The sequence below is a fragment of the Brachionichthys hirsutus genome, chromosome 3 (assembly GCF_040956055.1).
Source record: "Brachionichthys hirsutus isolate HB-005 chromosome 3, CSIRO-AGI_Bhir_v1, whole genome shotgun sequence".
NCBI lineage: Eukaryota > Metazoa > Chordata > Actinopteri > Lophiiformes > Brachionichthyidae > Brachionichthys > Brachionichthys hirsutus.
Genome location: NC_090899.1, coordinates 7,360,950 through 7,379,860, shown reverse-complemented (window position 1 = coordinate 7,379,860; position 18,911 = coordinate 7,360,950). Strand labels below are relative to the sequence as shown.

Below are 18,911 nucleotides of genomic sequence, written 5' to 3'. Positions count from 1 at the left end.
ATATTTATTAAGGGTTAATGTTAGGCATAAATGATAACAATGAAAAGACAGTATGGCATCCTCAGGAAAACAAATGGCCTGCTACTTTTTCCCGCCTGGTGTTCATTATTTGCACGCCAGCTTGTTTAGCAGCTTTCTTCAATACGACAGGCTGTCACTCACAGCGCATTAACAAAATGTGGTTCCATGTGCTAACGCGGCAGAGCGGGACCATAATGTTGACCAGTCTGTGTGAAGTGTGTCAGTTAGCTGAAGGCATCCTAAAGAGGTTCGGTTATTTGCACAAGCTGTTGAAGTGACGATATTACATTTCACTCATGATCTCATGTCTCACTAAGGCTTTTCGTGTGACAGTCACTTTTTATCCATTCGTCACTTTTGCAGACTGCTCAGGGTTAAGGTTGGAGTTAGGATTAGGGGTTAGGGTTGGAGTTAGGATTAGGGGTTAGATTTAGGGTTGGAGTTAGGATTAGGGGTTAGGGTTGCATTTTTGAGCTTTGGGGTTGAAACTGAGCTTCAAAGAGAGATGACATATAATTACTGACAACATTATGCTCAACTGAATATATATCTATGGTGGAATGTAAGTACTTTACATGAGTACTGCACTTCAGGATTACTTTGATTAGTTTACTTCCTAAAGATACCTCTTCCTACTCCAGTACCTCCCAGAGAGAGATACTGCAGTTCAAGGTTTCAGTTTAAAATCATTTTAGGTTAACTTTTACTGTGAGATGTTTTAGAGTGAGATGTTAATTATTTAAACCTAGGGTCTCTTCTTGCAGACTAAGCTTCCAGTACTGTCTATACTTTCATTCGCTGGTGTTGAGAACACTTCTGTGCAGTTTTCCTCCCACATAATCGTTACAAATAAGATAATGCATTTTTCAGTGAGATGGAGCTAAAAGGCTTTTACATTTCTTTCCTCTGAAAGCCCATCTTTCTCCCCGCCCGTCCTCTCTCTTCCTGACCCCTGTCCACCCCTTCTCGTCTCAGTGGAGGAATGGTTATGGTGCTCCACCTGTAGTCTGCACTGACCGGTCTGCAGGAGGATGGGCTCAGAGGAGCGCAGTTCCACCATGTCGCAGAAGATACCCTCCATGTCACGCAGCAACAGCAGCTCCTCCTCCAAGCATGACAGCCGGCAGGTAACCAGCTGAAGGCACTGTGGGGTTCCCTGCATGTCCGGATTGAACATCTGGCTATTCATCATTTCCTGCTCTCTGGTTTAATCAAGCTTTGTGATCATGTTAGAGTTTTTTTTCCCCTGATTATTCAGTTGGGACATACTGTACTTCAAAGTACTATCAGTCCCCTGTGGCACTGAAGGAGAATTATTTAACCATAAAAGCCTGAACCTCATGCAATTTTGCTGGTAGATCCTGTGGGATTTTTATTTTGTTTTCATTCTAGGAAGGCTTTACTTGTTTCTTTATAAATGAGAGAGAGAGAGACGCTAAACATTTTCTCTTTTTTTTTTCTGCATTTGATATTAAATGCTAAACACAAGAAAAACAACTTATATTAGTGAGCCTCTCACGCTGCTCCAGGATGCAGCACGGGAGAAAAGTTGTGCACTGACTTACTAAAGCTTTGGAACAATCCCTCAGAGGAAGCCCTCACACACACATATCAGTGTAGACGTTAGCACCATGACCAAACTGCTGTTGCATTTTCCTTAAGCTTTAATCTGTAGGCGGCAGACTCATTAATTTTTCATTGCCTGAAACAGCTTTTCTGCTTGGAAATTAAAGTGATAATGTTTCTCTCCGGTCCTGCCTGCAGCTAACAGAGAATAACAATACAATGGCTTAAATAATTATCTTCATTAGCCAGGGAGCGCCCGTTCACATCTCTCAGCATCATTTAGCAGGGACAGAGATTTCATATTACCAATGAAAAGTAAATCATTTCAGGAAACACACTTTTGAATTCACTCTGTTTTGTGTGTGATTAATTATGCGAGTCAAAATGCCTCAGCTTCTTTGATGTGCATGTATATGAACTGATTTAGCATCAATATCATTTTTGCCCACAGGACAGCTGGGAAATAGTGGAGGGGCTGCGAGGAAGCTTCAGCAATGTGCTAGAGCCGCAGAAACAGGAAGGCTACATGCTGAAGAAGAGAAAGTGGCCGCTGAAGGGCTGGCATAAGGTATAATCCAACATTAAAAGATCCACGCTCACCCTTTCTTTGGTGTTTCCCATTGATCTTCAGGTTCCTGCTTTTAACCCTCATCTGTGTTTTAACCCAATTGACTGAGTTTATCTGGCAGATGATTTGCTCCACACTGGACTCACATGCGACCTGGGTCAGCGTCTCCTCACACTCTGTATGAAAGCTTTCACTGGGATGACGCTGCCTCGATAGCTCGATGGCCTTTCTCAGATCCATTAGCTGATGGCCTGATGGTTAATAGAGCTGTATGTGTTTAGTATTGACATGCAGTCAGAGCTTTTGAGGTCTTTGTGTTTCTACAATCTGATTCTGGTGATGAATGATGATGATGATGTTGACTAACAGCGCCAAGAATCACTTTTACAATGATGAAGAAAGACTGTCACAGAGAGAAAACAGTAATCAAGGCACAATGAAGCCTGGGATGACCAACATCTCACTGTAGAGACATTAAAATCATTCATTAAGGAGAGCCTGTTGTGATTGTGGTCATAACAGTGACTTCGGACTTGCTGCATCTCGTTTTTGCTGCATCTCTTTCACTCGCTGTCCAAACCTTTTCCCTACAGAGATACTTTTTCCTTGACAAGGGCATCCTGAAGTATGGCAAGTGCAGCGCTGACGTGAGTATAAAAGCCTGCTGGGCTACATGGCGTGTCAGTTACACAAGATTACAAAGGATATCGTGTGCCTTTTGTAATGTTCCAGTCATTGGTGGAAGCTACCATTAGCCAAAGTTTGCTGTCGGTAGGGTAACATTTTTATTTTAATAACTCAATCAAACTTTATTGATTTATCCATCCATTCATCCATGTATCCATCTTCTTGTAGACGAGATAGAACCCAGTACCTTCTTGCTATGAGGCAACAGCGCTACCCACTATGCCAATATCCATTAATGTATCACCTTATAAACATGCCATTGAGAGCAAAATAACTTAAAATGTTAAGACTAATGCACACTATTCAGAGACTAAAACAGCGACATTAAAAGATAAGAAAGAGGAAAAGGAAAAGGAAATAGAATAATTAGATAATACACATAGGTACATTTTACAGTAATTGTTATAATTATTAATTATAGCAATGATAACGAATGAGTACATTTGATAGTGTCTGGTCTGGAACAGAGCTGACATTGATTGATGCAGCAGAAATAAAACAACCGAGTTAAGGTGTTTTCAACCCAGAGTGTTACTATGTTACATTTATTAAATTGAACACCATCTTGTTGCATTATTGGCTACAGTCTATTATTCTGATCCAGTCGTGTGTTGATGTTTAGATTGAGAAAGGGAAGCTACACGGTTGCGTTGACGTGGGTCTCTCCGTCATGGCCATTAAAAAAAAAGCCAAGTGCATCGATCTTGATGCGGAGGAAAACATCTATCACCTGAAGGTAAAGCATAAAAAGCATCACCAGCAGATTTATGGAAGTGGTGTAAAGCATGGATCACTCAGGTTGATGCTAATATTTAAATTATTTTAAAAGGACTTTGTGTGTTTTATAATTGTCGGAGCGTTACAGTACCTGAATGTGTTTTTCCACCTTCACTCCTCTTTGCTTGTCCTTGTGATTTTTGATTGTGGTATCTGCCCTGCAGATTAAATCACAGGAACTGTTTGATGAATGGGTGTCCAAGCTCCGTCACCACCGGCTCTATCGGCAAAATGAGATTGCCATGTACCCAAATGAGAAATCCTTCCACTATCCCCACTACTCCACCCCAAACTCTCCCAACATGGCTGAGGGTGCCTCTGTCAGAAAGGTGTGCATATGGCAGTTAATATAAATAATGCACACTCATTAAATGCTTTCTGCTGCATGTCTGCGCATCTAGATCATTATTTTATCTGCTGTATTTCCTGAAGTCAAAGTGCCTTCCTATAGAAATGTATCAAGATAACAGGTATTATTGAATTGGCCTTTGGGTCTGTTTGCTATTGCAGTGCATGTCTGTACGAAGGCAATCGACAATACGTTCTGCAGCAGCCTTCCCTTTAAGTTGTAACAGCCAGGCCAAAGTGGCCGCCTGGCTCCAGTCATCTGACGACATGGACAAGTGCTCCAAAGGTGAGGAAATATAAATAATTGTTCAGGACAAATTGTTTTTTTTTTTCTTCACAAAGCGTCCTGGTTGTCCAAGGTCAGACCATTTTTGCTTTAGCAAAATACTTCAATTACTCCCAATGAACTTGTCTGACTGTTATTTGAAAGTAAAGGTAGGTATGGCTGGCATGGTGGTGGTACCGGTCAGCTTCGGAGAGTCTTCTCTTTTCTTACGTTTTCTTGAAGTCCAAGCTTCTTATCTCTGTTTAATTCTGTAAATCTACAACACAGATCTGTCTGTCTGTGAGGCCTACCTGCTGGAGCTCAACCACTTGCTACGGAGTATGGAAATCCTCCACCGGACCTACTCTGCTCCATCAATCCAGGCGCTGCAGGTCAACATTATTTTTGAGTCCCTTAAGTTTAATATACAAAAGCAGGTCTGGTAATCATAACTGTGATTCAGGATAAAGTCAGTGAGTCTATGAAACACATTATTCCAATCACATCCAAAATATAAACTTGTCTTGTTTCATCCTTTATGATTTATCACCTGTTCTATTTGCATTTCCCTGAAGTCATTTGCTACTATATATAGAACATTCTGTATCCTCACTATCAGTGATAAATGATTTCTTTCAAGACCTTTTTCTCTCTCTGTCTTGACTTTCTATTTTAAGCAGGCGTCTCCGTTTGACAGCCCCAAGAAAGAAAAGAGACTTCCAAGGAAATGGCGCGCTAAAAACTACAACAAAGATGTCAAAACGACCCTGCAGGTAATCCACCTCACGGTAAAATACGATCATGTTTTCCCTGTAGGTCCGGTAGCCCTAACCCTTGCCCTTGCTGCCCTGCCTAACTGTAGGTGCCCAGCTGCATCTCCACCACCCGCCTCCACGCCTCTAACCCCAACCTCTCCACCGCTGCACTCGCCAACGGCAAGGTCGACCCTGAATCCCTGGATTCGCCGTGTGAAGTGGCCAAGCTGCAGCAGGACTTCTGCCGCGTTGCCTCTGATTGTGAGTTCAATATTATGCACTGGCCATTTTAATTTCTGGTGGCATTTTGGTAAGTATGAGTGACAAGTTCAGAAATTTAAGGACATGTTTTTTTATAATAATAATAATAAAAAAAGCCTTATTTAAAGAAGCTGTCTTCTTGCCATCTTATTTGCAAGTAGAATAAGACTGGCCTGGTGTTATACATAGTAATGATAATGATGTATCCATGGCAGCTGTTAATTACTGATGAAATGTTCTCAGTGTTCATCCATTAGGACTCGGATGAGAAGTTCACATTTTCTAAAATCAAAAGTCTCTGAATTACTATTTCTACTGTCCTTCTGTCCTCTGTTTTTCTGCCCCAGGTGGATATTTATATTCAGGTGTCTGCTGCTTGACATGGCTTGATGATGATTGATATGTGTTTCTCATGAAGGCCCGATGCTGAATTGGTTTAAGCAGCGCTGCAGGAAGTCTTTTGACTCTGCTGGCACTTAAATTATCATAATCTATACACGTTTGAAATAACAAAGCTAAATGATGATCGATGGGCTCGATCTGATAAAATGATGTGTTAATATATTCAGAGTTTTAAGACATTGGGATGGGCAAGAGGATATTAACAGTCATAACCCAAAGTCTATTGCTCCCTGAGCTATTTGAAACAATTCAAAGTTCACACTTGTTCAGTTTAATCAATCGTGTGGTCACTGAACCTGCTCCGAAAATGTATCCAAATGAGTTCACCGTTTTGTCTGGTACTGTCTTGATGTCACAGTGCATACAACCATGAAGTCAGCTATCATTTCACTGATGTCTGAGAGGGAGCGCTTAAAGCAATGTCTGGACCGTGAGACGTGCCCCCCGACCTCACCGCAGGTTGTGGGTTTGAAGAATACACTCGCAACGGTACGTGAAACAGCCCATTGACACCGACACAGGCTTGTTATCAGCTAGGAGAAATGGGTTAGGTAATCCACCTTTGTGTAGACCTTTATACTCCACAAAGCATTGGTGATCGTCCTAAAGGGATCACTACCCACAGGTGTGTTCTCTGCCCTCCGGAAGCCTGCTGCCTCCCACTCGGAGGCTTTTCTCTTTTCTGTCTTTTGGTTACACACCTTCATATCATGCTGACTCCTTTAGCCACATTTAGAATCCCTGTGTTCTAAATGCCAACACATTTAGTTTTTGGGTTTTTTTTACTTTTGAACATTCTGCTGGGTGTTTTTTTTTTTTTTTCCTGATTGCGCAGCTTCCACCTACTCTACCACACATCATGTCAGTAAGTGGATGAGTAATCAAATCTGGACTCCCTGTCTCCCTTGCTGATGTCTCCAGCGATAACATTTACACGTATTTCTATAGTTAGGGTGAATTGCATATTTTACGGACTGACTGTGCTGAGAGGCAACACATTTCAAGAATGGAAATCAGTTCATTATTGGCTGGATGTGTGCAATGAATTATATTTTTACTGGTTATTTTTCCAGGCTTTAGCCCAGAACTCTGAGCTGAGAGAGCGCCTGTGCCCGATTCATGTCGAGTCCCACATCGTAGAGCCCACACTGTTACATTTCTTTATTTCCGTCCCACCGGTATAAGAGAATACGCTGTCATTTCCTTTTCGTCCATATTCATTTTTGCACATGGTTAAGGTACTCATAACGTCTCATGATCATACAGCTCAGGAGAAAACTTCCGACCACCTTCCTAAAGGAAGAGCTTTGCTTTTGTAATCAGATATTCTAGCTGTCTTGTATGAGCTGATCTTTTTAATCACATCCCTTGAACAGTGCAAAACCAATGCACTTCATTTGGTATTATTTCCAGGCTAATTAATCAGCTTCAGAGAGTGCTTTATTTTAACTATGGCTATGAGTGCCGTGAGTCCATTTTAAATGTGCATCTCATTTTATGTGAACAGTCACCTTTTATGCAAAATTTGTAATGTTATACAAGAGTGTCTCGGCACTTGGTGAATAATTCAGTGATATAATGCAATTTATCCTCTACAGTTGATTGATTATATATATTTATTTATATGATATTAGTCCGTAGCAGGGTTCTTGCTTTAAATTTGAACAGAAATGTTAGATAATTGCCCACATGATCAACAAGCTGTATATTAAAAGACTGCATGTACTTTGTTGCCCAGTAGAAGAAAATTATGAATGTCTTTTGATATGCTGCATCTCAAACTGATCTTATTATGCACAATTGTCATCTTATTGATTTTTAAATGGCCCCATAAGTGACCATAACCTTCCATAAACCTTTTTAATTATTACTCATGGATGGCTGTAAACACCATGTCTCCAAGAAACAGGATGCTGGCGTTGGGTCCCACCCCCTCGTACACCAAGCGTCCAATGAGAGCAGGGCTTCGGTCACAGAATCTTTGTCGGAGTTCTTTGATGCACAGGAAGTTCTGCTGTCTGCTAGTTCCTCTGAAAATGAAGTAAGTAAAAAAGCGAAACCATTACCATTAACTTTCATAGCTACATAATGGAATCATCATTACTGGTTTTGTTTGCTGTAATAAGTGTACTTTAAAGACAAAGCCCTAATCCCAGCTCTATTACAACTGTTGCTTGATAAGAAGAACCACAGTTGTCCAGATTATTGTGTTTTATACAACCTGCCACCTCAGGTTCTGAAATGGTTCATCATCTTTCTTGTGGTTTTGAATTTATAAATGAAACTTTTATTTAAACTTCTAACATCCCTTCAAAATGTATTGGTCTGTAAATAGGACACAATGAAAATCATTTACTTTGTTCTCAAAATGTAGCTATTTGGCACCAGGTCCTCAGGGACCATTCATCTCCAGCACAAAGCTTTTGCTGATGTGACAGGATGTTGACAGAGACCTGTCAGGTATCTTTCTGCAGGTGCCATTACAAATGCATCTCTTATCTGTTAGGTAAGGTTTGGATTTTATTCATTTTTCACAATGAATTCATTCATGAATTCTTTTTTTGAGGTATCAGAGGACGACTCATACATTAGTGACATTAGTGACAACATTTCCATGAGCAACTTCAGCACTGAGACGGAGAGTGGCAGACAAAATTCCGGTAAGCTATGGAATAGAAATCTCTTTGACATTCACTTTTGAATATTGAATCAGAATAATATTAGAATTGCGATATTATACAATTTTAAAATTTGCTGGAATTTCCACATTCTCGGTGTCTTACCTGACATATTATGCAATCTGGTCACAGGCTCTGGGGAGGGAGCCACTGCCATTTCTCAGCGGCGATCCTGTCTCCCTGCACCAAGCCCCAACAACAGCACCATCAGCCTGTGGAATATCCTCAGGAACAACATTGGAAAAGACCTATCCAAAGTGGCAATGCCTGTGCAGCTTAATGAGCCGCTCAATGCCCTGCAGAGACTGTGTGAGGAACTGGAGTACAGCGAGCTGCTGGACAGGGCTGCTGATACACAAGACGCCTTTGAACGTATGGTGAGACGGCAAATTGACAGTTTGATGTTTGAGTGCGTGCTTATTCTGCCTATTCTAATGTTTCGCATTGATTGGCTGTGGAGTTCACTTGGGGAAAATTGTTCCTTTTTGTGTTACGCTTTTTAAGATGACACCCGTGGACAAACAGGACAAGTGTGCAAAGTATAGAGTATTATTTAAAAATGACATGTATGAGATTCTAGTGAGAAAGAGAGAAAAGTGGGACCGCTGAGTATCAGAATGAGTTGTCACACAGCATATTCGTTATACTCTAACATGACTTTGTGGATTATTTTTGTCCTGTATATTTTTTTCTCTCTCTACGTCATCCGAGGCCACTCATCATTCTGTAATAGAGGGTCTCCATCCCTTTCTTTAGGTGTACATAGCTACATTCATTGTATCAGGCTATGCATCCAGCTACTACCGAACTGGGGGGAAGCCTTTCAACCCTGTCCTGGGAGAGACGTATGAATGTGACCGACCTGATAAAGGCTTCAGATTTGTTGCAGAGCAGGTTTGTAAGAATTCTTGACTATCAATAATTCCATTATTGGTTGTTGTTGTTGAAGCACCAATCTACTCAGATCCATAACCCAGCTGTTTGTCCCCTGTTCCGTGGTCAGGTCAGTCATCACCCACCAATCTCGGCTTGCCATGCAGAATCTAAAAACTTCATATTCTGGCAAGGTAATAGAATACATAATTATTTGAGTATAACTGGGAGAGACTGTCAGTAAATGGCAAGATTAAAGTAATGTCTGGATTTCTGTGATGAATGCAAATGCAGAGCAAATGTTCTAAGAGCGTTTTCTGATTGATTTTGTAGATGTGCGGTGTAAGAACAAGTTCTGGGGGAAGTCAATGGAGATAGTTCCTGTTGGTACGACTCATGTAACTCTGCCAGGGTGAATCTCTACTGCTACTCTCCGCTGCCTTGAACTGGCCACACACACATGCATGCACACACACGCACACTGAACAAACCAGTGGCTATGGCAATTAAGAGGTCATATCTAGAGATGTCAAAATAATGTTTATGAATATTTTTCTCAGCTTCGGAGATCACTATGAGTGGAACAAGGTGACGTCCTGCATCCACAATATTCTCAGTGGACAGCGCTGGATCGAGCACTATGGGGAGATCTGCATCAGAAACACCAGTAGTGACATTTGTCAGTGCAAGATCACTTTTGTTAAGGTGAGACAATTGTATGAAAAAGTCATATTTAATGGTGAGCTCCACCATCATTACCAACAACTTTTTCTGATGCAGTATCACTTTTTGGGGAGGTAGCAATTATTTATCCAATAAGGGGGGAGCTACAGAAATCTTCCACATATACTTCTCCTTTAAATAAATTTGAAACTGATTCAAAGCGCTACAAGGCAAGATTTATGCTGCACCTTTCAAATTAAAAGGATATGCTATATAGTGCCATTCTTTAAATTGACCAAGTGGGTTTATTGTCTTGTGTTGTATTTTCCTTTATTTGTTCATTTCATTGTGTCTTTAATTCAACTGTTTTCATTTGATTTGGACTAGAGAGCTACAGAACAGTTTTAGTGGATATATCTTAGAAATTAGAATTTCATTCATGAAATAAATGGTCGATTCTGAAACAATGAAGTTTATTTCACTTTGAAATAGAAAACAAGCGTAGCAAAATCTGATACATCCGTATTTTCCTTTATTTAGAAGACATTTTGGGCCTCAGGGTTTCTCCAGGATCCCTGTAGAAAGACTTTCCAAGATGACATTCCTTTGTGAACACTTTTTTGAATAGATCAAAATAACGTCTCTATTTTCAAGTCACTCCCAACCACCAACCTTTTCCACAGGTGGTGCTCTCCACATGTATTCTCTGCCCTTGATGCTTTCAGTGTTGGATTTATGGAAGCCTTTACTGAGAGGAGAAGGTTAATTGCTTTAACTTGTGCTTATTTGCGAGACCTCCCGAAGCTGTGTAGGATACCAAGTCAAGACATGTCAGGAGTTATTATGCATCCTCATCTCTCATTAAACTAAGCAACACGCTCGGGGGCTCAGGATTACACAACAACAGCAGCTGCTGACTCAGGGAAAATATTATGAGCTCCATAAATCCTCGCTAAGAGTCACCATTTCTTCCTCTCACAGGCCAAATACTGGAATTCACGCGTGAATGAAGTGGAGGGAACTATTACGGATAACAAAGGGAACGTCATCCACAGGCTCTTCGGAAAGTGGCATGAATCGGTTTTCCGTGGAGATCCGCCCTCAGCCACATGTATCTGGAGAGCAAGTACGCTGAGTTTCACTTATGATGATGCACTGAAAGCCTTTTTACGACGCACATATGCCTGTTGCAGTATTTAATCCGGTGCATATTGAATTGTACGGCACATAGATTCCATACCAGTAGACCATGAGCAGTACTATGGTTTCACCAAGTTTGCTGTTGAACTGAATGAACTGGACCCATCCCTGAAACTGCTGCTACCACCCACAGACACCAGATTACGTGTGGACCAAAGGTAAGAAAAACGCCCCAAAAAATCAGGCCAAAACATTTACGATTTATTGGCTATAAGTCATTTTAGAGAATGCTGCATGAAATAGTTGATTTGTGTCACAGATATTTGATATAAATAGCAGCTCTTTGTGAGTGAATATCCGGCCGACCCACCCGTCCTAATCTGACATCTTTGAAATCAGTCATTGATCACCCCCAACCCTATGATCAAAATTGCATAAAAATAGCACGTCAATGCTTGTGCTAATAATAGCAAGCGACTGAAGAGGCTAAAAAAAAAATCATCAAACTAATTTTGTTCATGCTTCTAAAGTTGTAACAGTTATAAGTTGTGCACTGCTGCCACAGTGCGTTACAGAGTGAATATGCTTTCACTCATCTTCCATAAAAGTGCTTCAATATTAGATGTGAGTTACTTGTTTTCCTATTACTTACAATCATGTTCCAGATGATCACAACCCCATAAACTTGAATGAAGATTCAAGCTGAATGTTGAAGATTTTGCCATTTCATGTCAATGAGAAGAAAAGAAAATTCAACTAGAATATTTACCTTTTATTTTCAGACTAGTTTGTGACTGTATATTGAAGCACTGACTATTTTCATCATGTTTTCTTCTTGAACGTATTCGTGTTTCTCTTGCAGATTGCTGGAGGAGGGGAAACCCGAGGCTGCAGAGGTGCAGAAGCAGAGGATCGAACAGCAGCAGCGAGATAGGCGGAGAGTCCAGGAGGAGAATAACCTACCGCATCAACCGCAATTCTTTAGGTAACTACAATGGGCAGGTGGATTTTAGTTTCTCATGTAGAAAGTCATTTATGCAAGAGTGAGCAGATGTTTCCTACGTGCAGATCGTCTTTCTAACAGCTGCCTGTGTCACACTGTGTCTCCACAGGAAGTCAAAGGATGATAGCTGGGTGAGCGATAACACATACTGGGTGCTTAGGAAGGACCCTGGTTTCACTCACATCGATTTTCCTGCTCTGTGGTGACCCATGAACTGACACATCACACGTCTTCAGCCTGCTTCTGAGAGCCACGCTGGGTGTGGTGAATTCTGTCTTCAGTCCTGCCATCCACATCAGTGCTGGTCATCTTTCAAGTTATTGCCTTAATATCAAGTGCTCATATAGGTTGTGTGTGAACGTGTTTATGCAAACATGAGAATGTCGACATTTTTGACAGATTTCACTTGTGTTTTCACCTGACATGTTACACTCTTTAATTTAAACTGAGAAAAGGAAAATGATGGCAAAACATTATCGTCCGTAGCTGTTGTCTTATCAAAGACATTATCTACCTCTGAGATAAACTTGACTTGACATGGATTGATTAAGTGAACACATCCTCTATTTATTCTGCACCTGCCTGCCTTACTCACTGAACTCATGTTGTTTTTTTATTCTGTCGAATATCAGAAATGTCTTTTTTTAATTAACATTTGTAAGGGATTCTAAGACCAAACAACAACAATGACGTGCTTTTGGCTATGACGCCGTGAATGATTGTGTATCTGTGAGCAGCAGTGGTAAATAACAAAACAAGCCATTTTTCAATCCAGTCATTGCACCACCACCTCTGTGGGCCCAAGGCTTTGGGATCAAAGGTGTCTAATATGCTCCATGAGCTCCAATAAAATATCTGATGTTTGTTTGTTTGAATCCGACAAACTGATCGTTGATCATTTCACCTTGCAGTAATCAACTGTTGTGAACTTCACACATCCAGGAAAGAAGAGCAAGAGGTTCCTTTTGTGCCATCAGAACAGCCTCCTTCTTATCTGTGCCTGCTTAATGTGTTAATTATATAATGCAAGTTAAATTATATCAACTCTGGGAGTCCGTAAAGTTCAGTGAATAGGAGCATTACCACCTTAAATGAGCCATTGGCAACACATTTCCTGTCATACAACTGTACATCTTATCTAATGCATGTAATTATCTCCTGTGCACACCCCTCTGTGTCCATCACACTGCTGAGTCACATGTTTATTCTCCCTTTTGGCACAAGGGTGAAAATTCACTTGTGTTGTTTTTGCTGACATTGGCAGGTTTTTTAGCACCTCCCTCCACATCCATTGTCTTCAGATTTTGGTTTCCAAATATGAAAATTGACCGAAATACCATGTGAGGTCAGAATGTCTACAGTTCGTACTGGTGGTGGTATGATGATCTGAGAAATCACAAAGTCTTGCTTCCCAACTTTAGTCGACACTAAAGGGTGGATTCAGGAATTACTTTCCAGGAGGTCATTTTTTGATTTGCCATGTTTGCCATTAGGACTATACAAAGACAAAACAGATTAAACTTGGTGCAATATTTGTATTTTGTTCCAAATCTTGAACAAGAGCTGGATTCAGGGTTTTTATTTTGTTCTTTTCATCTTTTTTCTGTAATTTCTCTAGCCCTATCAATGATCCACACGATTTTCTTTTCTTTTGCACACAAGTTTGATTTAGGATAAAACTTGGCATAAAGGAAACTAACTGGTGGAGTTCTGCTCTCCCAGTTCAGACATGAAACGGGCTGCGGCTTCCGGTCCGCGGTGGGCGGAGCTTGTGTCTTCTCTGACACACGCAGCTTCCGGTCCGCGGTGGGCGGAGCTTGTGTGTTTTGTTTTGGCCACGGCCGACAGGAGGAAGTCCGAAAGGAGCGTGTCTGTCCAGCTAGTGAGAGGACCCCCCCGCACCGAGCGTTTCCTCTGGTCTATCGTGGATAAAAGGACTTCCTGTAAGCGATTCATTCGTTTCAGTTTTACTTTCGTTAATTTCAGTGCAGCATCTTAACGCAGGCGTGTTTGTGATGCTAGTAGCATGTAGCATGTAGCAGTGCGTGACTATCTTAAAGGCTTGTGGTGGAGGGAAGAGTTATCGCTAATGTTGGCCTGAGGAGGAAGTACCGGTAACGTGTGTGAAACTTCCTTCTCGTCGCTCATCACTCCAAATCTGTTCTTTTTTTTAATACACGCTTGGCACGCGTGTAAAGGAAATGTGTTCCACGGCGACACCATTCACAATAACAAGAGTTACAAACAACACATGGTGAAGCAGATAGCGAACTTTATGGCAGCATAATAAACACTAAATTACTGAAGGGCTCTGACACGGGGGTGTTCTGTTCTTTAGGTTCCTGCTAATGGCATGTCTGAAAAAAATAATAATATCAAAAAACATTTTTCCAATTGTTGTGAAGAGTATACATGAAAAAGATTTGTGAAATAATAATTTGGGCTTTTTTTCCCCCCGGAATCCCTGATCTGAGACAAATCCTAGTTCAAATGATAACCATGGAAACAAAGCAAAATAAAAGATAAATAAAAACAGCATAAGACAGAATGCAGAGTGTTCTGTAAAAAACAACTATTGACCTGTCTTTGAGTTGTGCTCCAGAACAGAACCTTTTCTGCAGTCATTGGCCAGTTTAGCGTGACCAATCAGATCTGTTCACTTATGTTGACTCCGTAACGGTTCTGGTACCGGTTCTGGTACCTGATGATCAGAGCCCCCTCAGGCGGGCACTGACGCTCTGGAACCTTCAACAAGATGTCAAGAGTGCAAAGATATGATGAGGAAGTCTCGACTACTTTTTGGGGGGGGAGTAGCGTAGTGACTCCCAGACCAGTGAAACATTTCATCAGAATTTCTAGTGTTTCTAAAATGTGGTCATGATGGGAGGGTATTCATCTCTTTCATAATTCTGCAGGAAACAAAAGGGCACAGTTGCAGGGTGTCTGGACAAGGTCAGGTTCACTCCCATCAACAGAGTTCTCAGAGTTCCGTGATCAGCAGGGGGTGCATACGGTGTGACCTCATCAGAATTTGGACACACTCCACTTTTTTCAAATGTAGCTTCATTATCTTGCAGTTGTATCGGAGCTGGGAGATGTTTGCGGCAGCCACCAGAAACTTTGTGCAGGAGGTGGATCGTGGAGGTTCGCTGATCCCCATGTCCAGCCTCAACGACACGATGGCGCCGCTGACATTGGTGGTGAAACGCAGGCCATTATGGATCTGGCAGAAGCCAAAGTATACTGCTACTGGTTTTAATCTCAACGATATACTAACAGGAGACACGCCAATAAATCCAGGTACGTACAAAGCACGTTGTTAGCCAGAAAAGTACAAAATACGTTAGCTAGAAAAGAACCCGGAGAGAGCAGACCTCCACCAAGCAGCTCATTCCCCTTCTAGTTAGATTTACACCGTCCACATGTCATCTGGATCCTCATCAATAGGTTCTAAATTGTTCTTGGTATCTTGGTATTTTTAACTGATTTTTGAATCCATAAATGGGCTTTTCAATATTGAAATTTAATCGTTTTGCTGGCCTCATTCTGGATCGGATCCAGAAGACGTTTTGCATGATGGTGCATATCAGACCCCTTTATGACTGAATTTTGGATGCATATTTTACAAGATATGAGTTTTTGAAAAAGCCTCCTTTGTAAGTAAATGGGAAGATATTGTAGATATCTTAGGGGAGATATTTGTATCGCGACAGTGTCCGCAATCCAGAACCCTCTCTACATGACTGTGTAAAATTCCATAAATATCGGTCAAAAATCAATCGAGATATTGAGGAACAAATTTTGAAGCTCCATTGCCTGGAATGTTAACGAAAATTCCAAAATGATCCAGAATTCAGGATCTCTTCTGGATCAACACTAAAATGTAGTCACCTGTTCCGGATAACATTCCCAACATTTCCTGAAGATTCCATCATGATCCGTCTGTAACTTTCTGAGTTCTGTTGCTATGTGATTACATAACCCCCGCCCCCTCGGCGGAGATAAAAACGTTTTTACTGTCCACAGCCATCATAGAGACAGACTTCATCAAATTTGATGGGAAATATGGTGACAATATTCAAGGGAATATTGATGCAAAGTTCATCCACTCCAACGTGAGCTTGGAGGGTAAAGAATCCTGCAAGCTGCAGTCGTCCTTTGGAAGCTTGAAGAAAGAGGAAGTAAACGTGCAGAAGCTGCTGCGAGACTGCAAAGACCGGTTAGTTCCGCTTCGCGCGAACATTCTGATGTAGTTTGTAGGAATCGGGTTGAACCGATAGAAAGGACTGTGAATTATCTGACATCTACTAAATATCTGCAACGGCAGGAATTATATTTTTCCACCCATGACGTTTCCCACAAATCTGGGTATTCAATTTAATATTTTCCTCAAGAGATATTTTTGGGGGGGGATAATGATCATATGTAATTTTATCTACCGGTATATTGAAATCTATATTTTGGACAAATTGCTCTCTGACTTTATTTTTGTGTGTGTGTATAAAATATGAAATCGTGACTGATCCATTTATTGATTTATGTGAATTCTATGTCTCAGGGTCCTGGATATGTCCCACAGTCTTGTCCAGCAGGCAAAGGACAAGCACAAACGGACATTTGGGATTGTGAAGGAGCGTGTTTTGACGACTCAGCCTTCTTCAGTCATAGCGGAGGTGCAGCAGGGAGCAGAGTATGAAGGTGGACTGTTCTTATGCAAGCCGAAGAGCCCAAACGTAACGGTAGTAAGTACGTGAGTTATTTGTATTTTCTACTGCTGGAGAAAAGCATTTGTCTTCCACTTCAGTCTTAGATTCTTATTGTTAGCTTTTACCATTCAGTGTTTTTTTTTTATTCTATTGTTGCTGGAAGAACAATCTCCATCCTTTGGGGAGGGATAGACCAGTTAATGGTGAAGTGATGCATCATGCAGAGCCAACGACCTTTAATCAGAACTAAATATTTTGAGGATTTTTGGGGGCGCACTTCTTTGGTGTTGTTGCAGCTTTCATTAAAGGAGAATGGGAGCTTGAATAAAGACAGTAATGTTACCATGGAGATTCCCATCCATACCACCCTTGCCTATGCCCTCATAGAGCTGGAGATCAAAAAGGATGGCCGCTATGGTGAGACATCGTTTCCTGAATTCCTTGATTAGCCGGGTAGTTTGCAGATCTTCCTAGAACAATCTCGCGTCTGAGTGTCTGAAATGTTGTACTTTATATCCTGCACAGAGCTGTGTCTGATGTCAGACTCCGCCGGAGGGTTTGAAGTGGATAGCTGTGCTGTGGAAGAACTTGTGGGTGAATCAGCAGCTCCCGAATCAGCTTTGAAGACAATCACCTTTGAATAGGTACATTTCTGTTTGTGGAATTTCATCTCCGCAGCCTTCAAATGTGTGATCATCAGTTTTGCAGCTGATGATGCGCTCAGAAGTGCGTATTGCTTATTTTTAATATGTACAGAGCAGCTTGGGCACCATATCCGGCTGCTCTACCTGCCCAGGTGCCGTGTGTATCAGGGAAGGGGGTGACTGCACCGACGTCCCTGAAGAGACGGAGCATCTATTGACCTGCTCTAATGTGTTCCCGAAGAGAGACGGGGAATCGGGGACGACAGAAATGAGCCTCCGGCCAGGAAGCGGTTATCCGGTCCTTTCTCTGTTTGAGGTCTCGCATCATTGGCTCGATGTATGCGAACTGATCTGAACACACCTGGATGGAAACATTTTACCTATTAGAGTGGAAGTGGGGTTAAGAGGATCATAAAACCAATGTTATTTATAGGCATTTCTTTATTGATGACACATAAATGATGATAATTTTATTGTTTTTAAATCTGACAGTCTTAATCAGATATTTCTACTTTTTTTTTAACAAAGTTGTGAAGAAATCTGTTTCACTGATATTTTGTAATTGGCTGTAAAATTTGTACTTTTATAAGTCTTTGATTATCGAGAAGTTACTGAATCTTCAAGACATCACATATTTCAGTGGCTGATATAGTAAAACAAGCTTTAGTTCCAGCCTTGAGGTAAAGGATTAGAACTGAACAGATTCATGTGCCTATTTTTGATGTGCAATTTGACCTGATGGTGTCAGCATTTATAAAAACACTGGTTTCCATGTTTGCATTTGAGCCTCAACAGCAGGGCAAAGGCTTTTTCTATGTCTTCATGTAATTGCTATTTGTCTCTTGTAAAATTTGTATTGGAAAGAAAGCTCCAAACCGGAGTTTTACTGTGCCTGATTGTGGAGCTCTTTCACAAGCTTTGCATTACAATTACCGTAAACTGTTTCGACACACTGTATATTCTGTATGTCATGGTGCAAAATAAAAACACTCATCAGCATTTCCTTTGTATATCCTTGTTCCTCTCCCTCTTCTAGAACACATTCAACTCCACAAAGTGGATCATTAGAAAACGGTTATTTATTCGACATCTGAAAATACATCTTTTCTGAAAACATGTAAGACATTTCTTATGAGTCAATAGGAAGTTGTTTTATAAACTTGCATTACAGTAAAGTAACATCAGAAGGAACGGATCACTGAGAACGTTTCTCTTCCCGAGAGGCACAAACGGAGCAGCTTACCCCCGGGTCGAGCAGTCAGACATTCACGCGGTCCGAATGTCCGACTATCAACATAATTCATGTAATATGTTCCGCTTGACTGACAGTGAAATGATGGGTAAACACTGCAGTATTAGTTTTCCGTGTTCAACATGACACGTCCCATTTCTGAGATTGAAATGAAACAATTTCAGGGATTAAATGTCACGATGAGTTTCAAAAATGTTTGTTCTACACAAATACGCTTCTAAAAATAGTACAGTAGCAACAGAAGGAGATGAATACTGGAGGCATAAACGGTGCCGGTGAGGTATCGTCCTTTCCAACGTGCA

General features: G+C 41.1%; 2 protein-coding genes across 4 annotated transcripts; both read left to right on the top strand.

Moving 5' to 3' along the window:
- The first annotated feature begins 1,052 nt into the window (after positions 1-1,052).
- On the top strand, positions 1,053-12,882 carry osbpl3b (oxysterol binding protein-like 3b). Its single transcript, XM_068754887.1, has 22 exons — positions 1,053-1,148; positions 2,039-2,155; positions 2,749-2,802; positions 3,465-3,578; positions 3,784-3,948; positions 4,130-4,253; positions 4,521-4,624; positions 4,913-5,005; positions 5,095-5,248; positions 6,009-6,139; positions 6,724-6,828; positions 7,554-7,691; positions 8,217-8,310; positions 8,461-8,705; positions 9,085-9,222; positions 9,332-9,395; positions 9,535-9,613; positions 9,762-9,906; positions 10,846-10,990; positions 11,096-11,222; positions 11,867-11,989; positions 12,117-12,882. Exons 1-22 carry the CDS (start codon positions 1,053-1,055, stop codon positions 12,211-12,213), a joined length of 2,652 nt encoding a protein of 883 aa, XP_068610988.1. The 3' UTR covers positions 12,214-12,882.
- A 946-nt stretch (positions 12,883-13,828) lies between these two features.
- gsdmeb (gasdermin Eb) lies at positions 13,829-18,349 on the top strand. 3 transcript variants are annotated; one of them, XM_068760262.1, is made up of 7 exons: positions 13,829-13,950; positions 15,085-15,307; positions 16,034-16,226; positions 16,566-16,749; positions 17,010-17,130; positions 17,239-17,357; positions 17,510-18,349. In XM_068760262.1, exons 2-6 carry the CDS (start codon positions 15,103-15,105, stop codon positions 17,355-17,357), a joined length of 822 nt encoding a protein of 273 aa, XP_068616363.1. In that variant the 5' UTR covers positions 13,829-13,950; positions 15,085-15,102; the 3' UTR covers positions 17,510-18,349. The 3 variants fall into 3 exon arrangements, with proteins under 3 accessions (XP_068616363.1, XP_068616362.1, XP_068616355.1); XM_068760261.1 differs by having other exon boundaries at positions 17,475-18,349; XM_068760254.1 differs by having other exon boundaries at positions 17,470-18,349.
- The last annotated feature ends 562 nt before the right edge of the window (positions 18,350-18,911 follow it).